At 40.7% G+C, this 15,332-nt stretch overlaps 1 protein-coding gene across 2 annotated transcripts in view; it reads right to left on the minus strand.

The window, feature by feature from the left end:
- Positions 1-431: 431 nt before the first annotated feature.
- The window catches only part of hmg20a (high mobility group 20A), a 49,185-nt gene continuing 34,284 nt past the window's right edge, over positions 432-15,332 (minus strand). The window contains exons 6-9 of one of the 2 annotated variants that reach the window (XM_060914374.1): positions 10,949-11,024; positions 10,384-10,599; positions 7,257-7,389; positions 432-880 (exon numbers count right to left, since the gene is read on the minus strand). In XM_060914374.1, coding sequence (XP_060770357.1) covers positions 877-880; positions 7,257-7,389; positions 10,384-10,599; positions 10,949-11,024 — 429 coding nt within the window. In that variant the 3' untranslated portion in view covers positions 432-876. Of the gene's footprint in view, positions 881-7,252; positions 7,390-10,383; positions 10,600-10,948; positions 11,025-15,332 lie in introns of those variants that run through there. The other variant, XM_060914375.1, reaches the window with a different exon arrangement.

The following is a 15,332-nucleotide window of genomic DNA, read 5'->3' on the forward strand; positions in this document are numbered from 1 at the left end:
TAAACTAATAAAATTGGGAGTCCGATTTGAATTCAGGAGCTTTCGGTCCACTAAACAAAAATAACTAGGTGTCAGGGAAAATTCTTTTTATGACCTACACTATAAAAATCTGAAAGGCAGTCTAGCTTTAAGTATCACCTTTTTTCTTTGTCCTATGAGCTTACGTGTAAGCGACTGCAGGAGAGTACATGTAAAAAGTGTCAAACTGTCAGAACAGATTTTTATTGCAGCTAAAACACAAAATATAGTAAATCTGCAAATAAACTGATTGAAAAAACTGGGTCAGGGAGCTGAGATGTTTTTTACATCATGCTGTGTGCGCTACATATCAAACGAAACAAAAGCCGAGCCGCAGAGGAGGATAAGGCCAAAACATCCACTGATGCCCTTCTTTATGAAAGTATCAAATACATAACTGATCCATACAGACATATTGCAAATGTAATTTATTAGTCAATGGAGCGTTTGAGCCTTTTATACACTTATGCAACGCTGGCACAGAGACGAGTGGCAAATCACAAATATACCCACTACAGTTTAAATCAGAGTAAATGCAATACAAAAGTGTTATTTCTTTTTTTTAATGCAAAGAAATGAGATCTAAAATCTAAAAAAAATTCAAATTAAATAAACATGGTGACATGGCCTAAAGATCACTGAAAATGTTTTTCCATGTACTTTCTTCCTGATCACAAAACACCCAGGCATTAATAAATACCAATTGCTGTAGAAAAAAATAAAAATGGCACTATAAAATAAATAAATCATCCTCCTTTGAATAATTTTGTGTCTTAAAAAAATGGATCGGGAATGGATGGGTGTCTTGAACAGGATGGAGTTCAGGGATTTGGCAGCACAGTGATCAGGACTCCTCAATTACCTGGAGGAGAGAACAAATTACAGCACTTGTTAAATACAATGCCTTAAAACTACACACTATAACCCTTGCTTTCACACTTCTTTTAATTACCAAGCCAATCCACGAACACAATAACAGCTAAAATAACAGCTAAAATAGGATGAAAATACCCCCCTTCTTGCCTTTATGATGCAAATGACTTTTTATTTCAGGTTTTTAAGAGATGGTTATAATTATAGGCGACAATATAAAACTACACAGTTCATTTTGCATCTCTAATCATCCTCCTCACTGCGTGTAGAAGCAAAATACACTTGTATGCTTTTCAAGGTAGGTTCACGGTTGTATTTTTACAGCTCTGGTTGTATTTGATTATTACCCTAAGAGTGAATTTTCAGGTATGTGACTTTAATGGTTCATAAAGTTGAAGCAAAACTTAAAGGCACAGTGAAAGGAAATAAGTATTCCATCACTTGTTTTTGTTATTGAACATACTTCGAGTGCATATACAGTTAGGTCCATATATATTTGGACACTGACACAAATTTTCTTTTTTTACCTGTTTACTGAAACATATTCAAGTTATAGTTATATAATGGACATGGACATAAAGTCCAGACTTTGAGCTTTCATTTGAGGGTATCCACATTAAAATTGGATGAAGGGTTTAGGAGTTTCAGCTCCTTAACATGTGCCACCCTATTTTTAAAGGGACCGAAAGTAATTGGACAATTGACTCAAAGGCTATTTCATGGGCAGGTGTGGACAATTTCTTCGTTATGTCATTCTCAATTAAGCAGATAAAAGGCCTGGAGTTGATTTGAGGTGTGGTGCTTGCATTTGGAAGATTTTGCTGTGAAGAAAACATGCGGTCAAAGGAGCTCTCCATGCAGGTGAAACAAGCCATCCTTAAGCTGCGAAAACAGAAAAAACCCATCCGAGAAATTGCTACAATATTAGGAGTGGCAAAATCTACAGTTTGGTACATCCTGAGAAAGAAAGAAAGCACTGGTGAACTCATCAATGCAAAAAGACCTGGACGCCCACAGAAGACAACAGTGGTGGATGATCGCAGAATAATTTCCATGGTGAAGAGAAACCCCTTCACAACAGCCAACCAAGTGAACAACACTCTCCAGGAGGTAGGCCTATCAATATCCAAATCTACCATAAAGAGAAGACTGCATGAAAGTAAATACAGAGGGTTCACTGCACAGTGCAAGCCACTCATAAGCCTCAAGAATAAAAAGGCTAGATTGGACTTTGCTAAAAGACATCTAAAAAAGCTAGCACAGTTCTGGAAGAACATTCTTTGGACAGATGAAACCAAGATCAACCTCTACCAGAATGATGGAAAGAAAAAAGTATGGCGAAGGCGTGGTACAGCTCATGATCCAAAGCATACCACATCATCTGTAAAACACGGCGGAGGCAGTGTGATGGCTTGGGCATGCATGGCTGCCAGTGGCACTGGGTCACTAGTGTTTATTGATGATGTGACACAGGACAGAAGCAGCCGGATGAATTCTGAGGTATTCAGAGACATACTGTGTGCTCAAATCCAGCCAAATGCAGCCAAACTGATTGGTCTGCGTTTCATAATACAGATGGACAATGACCCAAAACATAAAGCCAAAGCAACCCAGGAGTTTATTAAAGCAAAGAAGTGGAATATTCTTGAATGGCCAAGTCAGTCACCTGATCTCAACCCAATTGAGCATGCATTTCACTTGTTAAAGACTAAACTTCAGAGAGAAAGGCCCACAAACAAACAGCAACTGAAAACCGCTGTAGTAAAGGCCTGGCAGAGCATTAAAAAGGAGGAAACACAGCGTCTGGTGATGTCCATGAGTTCAAGACTTCAGGCAGTCATTGCCAACAAAGGGTTTTCAACCAAGTATTAGAAATTAACATTTTATTTACAATTATTTAATTTGTCCAATTACTTTTGAGCCTCTGAAATGAAGGGATTGTGTTTGCCTGTTGTGTGCATTTCATGCACTTTATGCTCATATCGCACTGTGTATTATTTAAAGGAACAGTCCACCGTATTTCCATAATGAAATATGCTCTTACCTGACTTGAGACGAGCTGCTCCATACCTATCCGAGCTTTGCGCGACCTCCCAGTCAGTCAGACGCAGTCAGACGCGCTGTCACTCCTGTTAGCAATGTAGCTAGGCTCAGCATGGCCAACGGTATTTTTTTGGGGCTGTAGTTAGATGTGACCAAACTCTTCCGCGTTTTTACTGTTTACATAGGTTTATATGACCAGTGATATGAAACAAGTTCAGTTAAAAAAATTGAAACGTAGCGATTTTCTATGCTATGGAAAATCCGCACTATAATGGCAGGCGTACTAATACCTTCTGCGCACTTCGGCAGCGCATTGATACGGAGCTCAGATATCAATGCGCTGCCGAAGCACGCAGAAGGTGTTAGCACGCCTGCCATTATAGTGCGGATTTTCCATAGCATAGAAAATCGCTACGTTTCAATTTGTGTAACTGAACTTGTTTCATGTCACTGGTCATATAAACCTATGTAAACAGGAAAAATGCGGAAGAGTTTGGTCGCATCTAACTACAGCCCCAAAAAATACCATTGGCCATACTGAGCCTAGCTACATTGCTAACAGGAGTGACAGCATGTCTGACTGACTGGGAGGTCGCGCAAAGCTCGGATAGGTACGGAGCAGCTCGTCTCAATTCAGGTAAGAGCATATTTCATTATGGAAATACGGTGGACTGTTCCTTTAACATATCTGCAATTACATCCGCCTCCCACACACACTCTGACAAACTGGGTTTTCGCGCCCAAACCACAGGAAGTCAAGGTTATTGAAACCCTAATGAGGCTGAGCCGACAATCTAGTTTAAAAAAAAAAAGTTAGAAAAATTACAGTGGGCGCTTTTCAAATATTTTTATGCGGCTATTGAAAAAAATGTATGGTCTGACAAAGGGGGGGTGGGGGGTTTGTCACAGGCACCCCAGGACTCCCCCCCAGCTACTCCCCTGCTGCAATGTGCCTTCTTAAAATGGCTTCTTCCAACACCTGATAATGTCCCAAAGCACTAATTGGCTCAAACTGGTTCCATGAACATGACAGAGTTCAGTGCATTTCAGTTGCCTCCCCAGTCACTGGATCTGAATGCGCAACAAATGATACAGTGGTGGAAATAGTAGTATTCAGATCCTTTACTTGAGTAAAAGTACTAATGTGGCGTTCCATTCACCTCAGAATAACGTCGCACCTGAATGGACTGCGTCCCAGTATCAAAATCAGATCACCAATACCAGCAATTTCTAGCTACTGATAGCCATTATTAGCAGTACCAGCTGATAATGCATTACACGGTATTTTGTGCACACAAACACCATAACAGCATGTCCACAGATAGAAGTTGGACAGCAAATGTGTGTATGACAGTTTTAACAAGATACAAATAAGACAGAAGTGCTAATGAGCAGTACATTACACTTCTAGCTTTCACTCTGTTGATGTGTGGAGACCAGCTTGGATTTTGAGGTTGGGTTGGTGAAGTTCCACTGAATTTCAGAGCCAGGAATCTGACACCAGAGGGCATTCCAACTGATATTTCCAACTGGTGACTTGGAAGTCTTGACTTCCCAGCACAAATGGAACACATCATAATACCACACTACAAGTCAAAGTCCTGCATTCAAATCCTTACTCAAGTACTCTGTACAGTAAAACAGTCCTGATGAGTGTTTTACTATTTTATATGATGTTTCTTGATTAATATTACTGCTGCCTTAATGTGCATGTTGCACTTTTACTGCTGCAGATGTTTAAGGCTGAGCCAATTCGAATGACACTGTTGAGGAAAGTCGTATGTCTGTAGTGTTGCTGTCCTGTAGGAACCACATATCTCTAAAAAGTCGGCTTTTCATGGGCTCAGAAACAGCCCAGTTTTCATGCATGTGACGATGCATTTTCCAGCTAATCCAAGAGGGTAATTTAAATAGTTTATTTAGCTTAAGAAGTAGGACAATTTTTTTCAACCCAGAAATGAACACTTAATCCTTCAGTTTATCACAAATATTCAAAATCACCACATTTGGAGATACGTGATTTTCACTGGACAGGAAAGATCTATCATTTGCAACATGAAAAGTAACTCATAGCTAAAGCTATCACGCAAAGGTAGTTCAGTAAAAACGGTACAATATAGTAGAAGTACAGTGTCTTGCAAAAGTATTCGTCCCCCTTGGTGTTTGTCCTGTTTTGTTGCATTACAAGCTGGAATTAAAATGGATGTTTGGGGGGTTAGCACCATTTGATTTACACAACATGCCTACCGCTTTAAAGGTGCAAATTGTTGCTTTATTGTGACACAAACAATAAGATGAAAAAACGGAAATCCCCCCCCAAAGTCAATACTTTGTAGAGCCACCTTTTGCTGCAATTCTCTTGGGGTATGTCTCTATTAGCTTCACACATCTAGCCACTGGGATTTTTGCCCATTCCTCAAGGCAAAACTGCTCCAACTCCTTCAAGTTAGATGGGTTGTGTTGGTGTACAGAAATCTTCAAATTATGTTACAGATTCTCAATTGGATTGAGGTCTGGGCTTTGACTAGGCCACTCCAAGACATTTTAAATGTTTCCCTTTAACTCTTTACCCCTTAATGACGACATATGACGACCCCGTGTATATCCCTTAATGACGACATATGACGCCTAGTCTAAAACCTTGTCTTTAGACTTTTTTTCTTGTAAATGCGTTCTAAGGGTGAACAGTATATACATACAGTATACAAGGGTGGCTGTAGCAACTGCTTTAAGGGGTAAAGAGTTAAATCACTCCAGTGTAGCTTTAGCAGTATGTTTAGGGTCATTGTCCTGCTGGACTGTGAACCTCTGTCCCAGTCTCAAACCTCTGGCCAACTCAAACATGTTTTCCTCCAGAATTGCCTTGTATTTAGTGGCAGCCATCTTTCCTTCAGTCCTGACCAGCTTTCCTGTCCCTGCAGATAAAAAAATTATCCCCACAGCATGATGCTGCCACCACCATGCTTCACTGTAGGAATGGTGATCTCAGGGTGTTGGGTTTGCACCACACATGGCATTTCCCATGATGGCCAAAAAGTTCAATTTTAGTCTCATTTGACCAGAGAACCTTCTTCCATGTGTTTGGGGAGTCTGCCACATGCTGCTGGGCAAACTCCAAACATGTTTTCTTAAGCAATGGCTTTTTTCTGGCCACTCTTCCATAAAGCCCCGGTCTGTGGCGTGTACGGCTTAAAGTGGTCCTATGGACAGATCCTCCCATCTCCGCTGTGGATCTTTGCAGCTCCTTCAGTGTTATTTTTGGTGTCTTTGTTGCATCTCTGATTAATGCCCTCCTTGCCCGGTCTGTGAGTTTTGGTGTGCGGCCTTCTCTTGTCAGGTTCGTAGTGGTGCCATATTCTTTCCATTTTGCTATAATGGATTTAATGGCGCTTCCTGGGATATTCAAAGTTTGGGATATTTTTTTTATAATCCAACCCTGATCTATACTTCACAACTTTGTCTCTGACCTGTTTGGAGGCTCCTTGGTTTTCATGTTGCTTGCTTAGTAGTGTTGCAGAGTCAGGGTCCTTCCAGAACAGGTTGATTTATCCAGACATCATGTGACAGATCATGTGACCCTTTGATTGCACACAGGTGGATCTTAATCAACTAATTATGCGACTTATGAAGTGAATTGGTTGGACCAGCTCTTATTTAGGGGTTTCATATGAAAGGGGGTGAATACCTATGCCTCTCCAGATTTCTGTTTGTTTTTTCATCTTAATTATTGTTTGTGTCACAATAAAACAACAATTTTCACCTTTAAAGTGGTCGTCATGTTGTGTAAATCAAATGGTGCTAACCCTCCCAAAAATCCATTTTAATTCCAGCTTTTAATGCAACAAAACAGGACAAACACCAAGGGGGACGAATACTTTTGCAAGACACTGTATTATAGTTGCAGAGAATGGAAATACTCAAGTACAAATGTCTCAAATTTGTACTTAAGTTCAGCATTTTAGTCAATGTACTTAGCTACATTTTACCACTGGATGGGATACAATCACATCAACAAGGATCAGAATCTCAAAGGAATGTGTCCAGCACCTTGTGGAATCCATACTATGCTGAATCGAGGTTGTTCGGACAGTAAAGTGGGGTCCTACCTGTTATTAGTTTGGTGCTTCTAATAAAGTGGCCATGAGTGTATACTGTATACAGTCTGAGATTACACTAACACAAAGGCACAGTTTCATAACCCTTCTTTACCAAGGGTGCCGATAATCCTGAATTTGATTAACACAGACTGTAAATGTTGTACTGTAGCTATAAAATTAGCTTGGGTATAGTTTTTAAATAAGTATTATGAATATAGCTGTTACCTGTCGAGGCAGTTCACCACATCCCGCACCAAACTAATGAGGTGCTCGTGCTCCTGAGGGTTGGACATCACGATATTGTGGAGCTTCTTCATGTAGGAGTCGATGGAGTCCAGACTGGCTGTCTCTCCACTGCCTGCAGGAACAGCACAGTGACACAAGAGGGCACTAAAGGGCACCAAGTCCAGACAACAGTGCTTATCCCTGTTCTCAAAGTCTTTGCCATAATTGAAGACATTGCCAAACCCTTATCTTTGTCAGATATACTTTTATAAGACTTCCACAGAAAAGCATTTGGAGCACCATTGTGTACAACAAACAAAGACGCTGTTATAACAAGGTTTCACTCTACTATTACACACACACACACAAAAACAAACAAACAAACAAAAAAAAAACTCATTCTATATTTGGAGATTATACACATTGTTCATTGAGATTTAGGCAGGTACAAGTTACACTGAAGCAACAAAAATTCCGTAAAAGGGAAAGAGCTTTCTGCTCAGCTATTAAACTGAAAAATGTGTGCTACAGACGTTGAACAAAAATCTTATCAAGTGAAAATATCTTGAATACAGCCACATAGAGTGTTTCCTATTATAAGATCACAATAAACCAAATCAAAGTATTTCTAGAAATTTTCTTGACTCATTTTCAAGCTTGATATAGTTTAGTTATTTGGTAGATAATTCTGTTCATTAAGTATTCATTTCTAAAAAGAAAGATGATCTGCCAGTAGAATAGGATCGGACAGGTAAGGCATTTAAAAAAAAAAAAAAACCTGTGACTGAAATGAAATATCAGCTAATGCACACACATTGGGGGATGCTTCATTCAAATAGAAATGAATTAAAATGTTGTGAACAGTACAAAAATAATCAAGCAGGCTGAAATGTCAAATTTTTTTGAACTATTTATGCAAAATAATTACTTTATTTAGGCCTATATACGTACCTATACAACTGGAAACGTGCACATTTATTAGTTATGCGCTTTCAAGGTAACCGACTTGTTTAGAAAATACACTAACATCATACACGCACCACTTTAAGAGGAATTTGTTCTTGATTCCAAGATTCCTGTTCCTGATATCACAACGGTTGTAAAGGAGTTGTTATATCCTTCCTGGCAGCTCGAACCAATCTGGCCATTTTCCTCTGACCTCTCTTATCAACAAGACGTTTCCACCCACAGAACTATCGCTCACTCATTGTTTTTTTGTTTCTCGCACCATTCTGCGTAAACTCTAGAGACTGTTGTGTGTAAAAACCCCAGGAGATCAGCAGCTTCTGAAATACTCAGACCAGTCCAGCTGGCTGAAACCAACGCCCATGCTACAGTGAAAGTCACAGAGATCACAATTTTTCCCATTCTGATGTTTGACGTGAACATGAACTGAAGCTCTTGATTTGTATCTGCAAGATTTTATGCACCGTGCTGCTGTCAAGGGATCGGCTGATGAGATACCTGCATAAAACAGCAGGTGGATGGGTGTTCCTAATAAAGTGGCCAGCGAGAGAGCGGGACAGAGCGTGCACGCGCACAAGTTAAATATGACTTGGAAATACGTTGATACTTTATTCATATCGGAACTGTACAAAAACAATTTCATTTTAACCTTAAAAAAATGATTTGTATACACAGTACCAGTCAGAAGTTTGGACACCCCCCTACTCACTCTCAGGTTTTTCTGCATTTTAAGTAATTTCTATATTGTAGAACAATACTGAAAACATCAGCACTACAAAATAACATCTGGAACATGTACTGAATTATATGGTAAACAAAAAACAACAACAAACTGTTTCATATTTGAGATTCTTCAAAGTAGCCAGCGTTTACCGCGATGACACTTTGCACACTGTTGGCCTTGTCTTAACCAGCTTCATGAGGTTTTCACCTGGAATGCTTTTCAATTAACAGGTGCCTCGTCAAAAGTTAATTAGTGCAATTTCTTGCCTTCTTGATGAATTTGAGATCAGACAGTAAACAATACAAATACAGTAAATAGCCTTATTCCACAACTGTAGTAATCCACATTACGTCAAGAACCGCTCGACTAAGTAAAGAGAAACGACATCCATCATTATTTTAAGACATGAACTGTTTTTTAAATAATAAAGAAAAACATTGTGCCCAAACTTTTGGCTGGTACTGTAGGTCATTAATTTGCGTGTACAACTAATACATATATATATATATTTTTTAAATAGATGGACACTTTCTTCTGTTTGCCATGCTGTTGCTCCTCTGCTTGGATCAGCTGATTGTTGTGAATTGTGGTGTTGCAAACAGTGGAGTCGCAGTGTGCCCTCTGGTGGATAAACTAAATAACGAACAATTTTTTTTGTCATTTTCGGGCTGGAATTTGTAAATGGCTCATATCGGCTGAAAATATTATATCATCTTACAATAGATAATGATAAAATAGATACATAGGACTATATTCAAGATATTTTCACTTGCAAAGATGTCTTTTTTGCACTGAATGAAAATATGTGAACATTAGTTGATCCTGTACCTGTTACCGAGCTTACTGCCGCAAAAAATTCACACATTTACAGTGTGTATATTTTACTACAGATAATCCCACTTCTAACCTTCTGCCTCAAAAATAAGTTGTAATATTAAGAAATCGGGGCGGCACGGTGGTGTAGTGGTTAGCGCTGTCGCCTCACAGCAAGAAGGTCTGGGTTCGAGCCCCGTGGCCGGCGAGGGCCTTTCTGTGTGGAGTTTGCATGTTCTCCCCGTGTCCGCGTGGGTTTCCTCCGGGTGCTCCGGTTTCCCCCACAGTACAAAGACATGCAGGTTAGGTTAACTGGTGACTCTAAATTGACCGTAGGTGTGAATGTGAATGGTTGTCTGTGTCTATGTGTCAGCCCTGTGATGACCTGGTGACTTGTCCAGGGTGTACCCCGCCTTTCACCCGTAGTCAGCTGGGATAGGCTCCAGCTTGCCTGCGACCCTGTAGAACAGGATAAAGCGGCTAGAGATAATGAGATGAGATTAAGAGATCAGTAGTAATGCCTGAAAACTTTTATTCATGCACTATATGTAAAATAGATTGTCCTGAGCCCTGCACTCTGTGTGTGTGTGTGTGTGTGTGTGTGTGCACGCCTCTCTCTCTCACCAGGCAGTGGCACACTCGAGAAGCTGTGTGTGAGTGCTGAGCGCAATTGGTCGAGGTGCTGTTGCAGCAGGCCATTGCGTGTGCGCTCCTGCAGCACATCTCCCTCCAGGCGCTCCACAGCGCTACGCATACTCTCCACGTGTTTCTGCAGTGCTGCGTTGCGCTCCTCGTATTCCATGTTGGTCTTGCGTAACTGCCGCAGCTCCGCCTCACGTGCTGCACAAAACGCACAGGGTTAAGATGGAAGTGCACACAAACACACACTTTTCCATGATGCGTAGAACATGGGACAGCATCATGTACGAGTGTATACATCACTGATACCCACTCGTAACCATATTTATTACAATTTTCTCGTAAAAAGTATTGATTCCACTCATAAAAGGAGAACTGAAAATCTTGGTTTGGCATTATCAGTTTTAATTGTTATAAATGAACGATATGGTATGATGCGTTTTTAAAAAAAAAAATCTGTTATGCAAAATGTGATAACATGCAAAACCACAAAGATGAATCTGTGAAGGTCAATAACGGAACTAAAATAAAGCTGAAAAACTCAACTCACCTTTACTGTGGTTGAGAAACTCCTCAGTGAAGATGGGAATATCAAACACCGAGCGATCTTTCAGACCTCCATCATTCTGACAGAGAGAGAGAGAGAGAGAGAGAGAGAGAGAGAGAGAGAGAGAGCGCATTTCAGGAATTTTGCTGTCGATTTTCGAATAACAGGAGGTCTAAGCTTGAAAGATGGCAAAGAAAAACCTTGGGTAGTTCTTTGGTAACGGAATTAGCAAAGTTCACAGCAAAACGTGGAGACTTCAGTTGCAGTACTCAAGAAAATGATATTAAATAAAAATTTCACACTGTATGGGGTATCTCTTGATCCTAAAAAAAAAAAGCATAGAAAAATTGGCTGTGTTTAACTCTGAATGCAAAATCTTTGATGAAGAAAGAAAAGTCAGGAACAGAATTACATCACAAACAAGAGTGCTCTGAGAGCACAATATCCCCTGCTGGCAACTCGGCCATAACTCTGGTAAAATGCAACTGAATTGAACGAAATGGCAACCTGCGTATTACCGACATATAACAAAGAATCCTGTCAAGTTTCATGAAATTCCTCCAAACATCGTGAGAGGAGTTGATTTCAGAAGGTGAGTACCCTTCCCGGGACGGACAGATGGACATCGTCATGACATAATCCTCCTTCGGGCCTTTCGGCCAGTGGGGGATAATAAAAATTGTGAGGGAAGTTGATTTCAGAAAGCAAGCACACCTTGATGAAATTGCCAAAGTTTGTTAATAATCAAGGGCATAACTCTGGGAAAATTTGCTCAAATTAAACAAAATTTCAATATGCGTATAACTTGTGCCCTATAACAGGATGCGAGTGGACCCCTGTCTGGTCACCTGGATCTCCAGCTACCTCACTGACAGGCCGCAGTACGTCAGGCTGAAGGACATCACGTCTGACACTGTGATTAGCAGCACCGGAGCACCCCAGGGCACGGTGCTGGCCCCTCTTCACCCTGTACACCGCGGACTTCTGCTACAACTCGGAGCTGTGTCACATTCAGGAGTTTGCCGATGACACAGCCATCGTTGGGTGTATCAGTGACGACAGAGAGGAGGAGTATAGGAGCCTGGTGAGGGAGTTTGCTGTGTGATGCAACAGGAACCATCTGCAGCTCAGCATCTCGAAGACCAAGGAGCTGGTCATTGACTTTGGGAGGTCCAGACTAAGGCCACGACCAGTTCTGATCAAGGGAGTCGAGGTGGAGGCTGTGGATTCCTACAAGTACCTCAGGCTGTGGCTGGACAGCAAGCTGGACTGGCAACACCAATCACTTATACAGGAAGGGACAGAGCAGGCTATACTTCCTTAGGAGGCTGCGGTCCTTTAACATCTGCAGGAAACTCCTGTGGATGTTCTATCAGTCTGTGGTCACCAGTGTCCTGTTTTACACCGTGGTGTGCTGGGGGGCAACACATCCAAGGAGGACACATCCAGGCTGGACAAACTGATCAGGCGGGCCGGCTCTGTGGTCGGCGTGAAGCTGGACTCTCTGGTGACGGTGGCAGAGGACTATGGACAAACTATTGAACATCATGGACGATGCCAGTCACCCTCTGCACACCATCATCAGCAACCAGAGGAGTCTGTTCAGTGACAGAATGCTCCTTCCCAAGTGCAGGACGAACAGACTCAAAAACTCCTTTGTCCCTCACGCCATCAGACTGTACAACTCCTCTCTGGGGGGGAGGAGGGGGAAACAGGAGGACAGAGGACAGGAAGGCGCAGTAGCCTAGCCTGACAAAAAGCAATACTGGACAATGTGCAATATAAAGTGCAATATCTCTCCTGCTGCCCTTCCTTTTCCCCCCTCCTCTCTCTCCCCCTTCCTCTCTTCCCCATATTTTACTCTTTTTATATTTGTATATGTAAATACTTAATTTATTTTAATTTATCTAGAAGTTTTTCTCTATTTCTTTTCTCTGTTTATCTGTTATGATGCTGCTGGAATCCTAATTTCCCTGAGGGAACCCTCCCAAAGGGATCAATAAAGTTTTATCTAATCTACTCTAATCTCTAACCGTCATATAACAAAACCTTTTGCCAAGCTTCAAGAAATTTGTCCAAAAATTGTGAGAGGAGTTATCATCAGAAGGCAAGCACACCTTCATGAAATTGTGAAAGTACAAGGTTGTTAATCAAGGGCCAAAACTCGAGTAAAATGCGACCGAATTGAACAAAATAACATGGTGTACTAATGACATATAACAAAGCCTTTTGCTAAGTCTGGTGAAATTCCTCCACAAACTGTGAGAGGAGTTGATTTCAGAAGAACCTACACCATCATAAAACTGTTAAAGTTATTTAATCAAGGGTCAAAACTCTGGTAAAATTCACATATGAATTTTCAAATTTAATGAAAATATGATGTGAAACCCAGTCCTTTTACATTAAATTGCATAAATTAAATATATTATATTTATATATGGGTCTGTCTCAGAAACTGGGTACTGTGGGGGATGCCCCACTAAATATACTCACAGTCAATAAACTATCCGGTTTTGAATGGTGATGTTGGTTTTAATTTGAAATAAAATGATGAAAGAAATAATACAGATAAAACTAAAGCTTTGATGTGAATACTCTATTCAGAATTTGGCAAAAATTCTGCAAATTTGTGGAAAAATGGCGGCTTGATCTGGGACATGATAAATGGTTGACTACATCGCATTCCCTTAAAAAGGTTGTAGTCCACTGAAAAGTCTACAGTTATCACTAATTGTATTTTAAGTTGTAACTTTATCCACCTAAGGATTGGTGCGCTCACAGAATAATCATAACCGTAATAAATCACTATACAAAATATTTGATCACCGTTGTAACTCCATTTTCCGCAAACCCAAAACCAATACGATTGTGTGTTTTGATCTAAACGGAAAGTCTCAAGGTCAAGGTCACTACCTCACCAAAAGTAGTAACTTAAAATCACTACGCCATATAAAAATTTAGTTATAAATCTGCGATTTTGTTTTTTAAAACGAAAGCTGGAAGTTAGGTATAGAATACAGGGCTCGAAATTCATTTTTTTTTTTTTTTCCACCAGCCAGCCGGACTAGTTACCTTCCAAAGTAACTCGCCAAACAGAAAATCAACTAGCCAAAATTTGTTCATGTATGAATTTTACTTCTGTCAAAAATAACACAAAAGAGAGTAGTTACCATTGTTCATGACTAATGTGCATTTATTTCAAGACCCGAGTATTTTGATACTGTTGTTAAATACATAAATGAGAACAACACACAGCACCATAATATAATCAACAAATAATAATATATTGGAAAACTTGGCAACTTGGTGTATGAGTATTGAAAGCAAATATACTTACTATCATGACTATAGCACCCAAAATATGTTCAACATGCTTTCTGTATTTAACCATTTATGAGAGAGAAAGCATTCAGAGCTTCATATTGACTAGGAATCAACTTGAAAAAAATGTTATTATTCCATAAAAATTGTATCGCAGCCAAGGCCTACTCTGCTCCCACGTTTGCTTATAAGTCCTTTGTCGTTTCTCCTCTTCAGACTGAGGTCGCTTTGTCCCAGTCTTTGGCGGTTTCTGTACACCTTTCAGAAAATTCCACATCGCAATGTAGCTTTTGCAGATGTAGATGTAAACAACAACAAAAACACGTGTTTAAATGGGTGATAATGTGGCCACATCTATTGAATTTGATAACGTGATGTGGCAGCAGGGGCGTGGCCAAGCGTCGGTCTGTGAATGGAGGGCGGAGTCAGGGAAGGTAAGTGGTGGAATCATTGCACCTGATGGGGATTAACCTGTGTTTGTGTGTCTTCCCCAGTGACTGCGCCCTTTAAAAGGAGCAGAGAAAGGGAGCTCTCTCTCCCCAACCAGAACACGTGTGCGTGCGGGCGTGGGTGGGCGGCTGGAAAGTGATAAAAGGCTGAAAAGCTAGCAATAAATAGTTCATTTAGAACTCAGTTCTGGCCTGCCGTGCTTCTGTGCTCCACCCACCTGGTCCAATACTACACGTGATTGCCGCGATATTCAACGAGATGCGTTATATGCATGCGCAGTAGTGAAAAAACCAACAGCCTGACTTGTACACGATATGATTCGGAATTCTTCAGTAGTTTCGGTCCTGCCGATAAACACATCGATTAACACAGACACGGCACGCGCTTAATATGTGGCGGCTTTAGTTGACGGTGTGTCTGAATCTTCGCTTCATATATATTTTTTATTTTCAACTAGCCAGCCGGGCTGGCTAGTGACAGGAATTACCCGCCAAATGACAAATTAAGTCGCCTCGGGCGACCGGACCACCGCGAATTTCGAGCCCTGGAATATGTTTCTTACACAGTATGTTACAGTGGTTCTTACAGAATATGTTACATTTGCGGTCTTCTCTGT

This window comes from Neoarius graeffei, chromosome 2 (assembly GCF_027579695.1).
Source record: "Neoarius graeffei isolate fNeoGra1 chromosome 2, fNeoGra1.pri, whole genome shotgun sequence".
Lineage (NCBI taxonomy): Eukaryota > Metazoa > Chordata > Actinopteri > Siluriformes > Ariidae > Neoarius > Neoarius graeffei.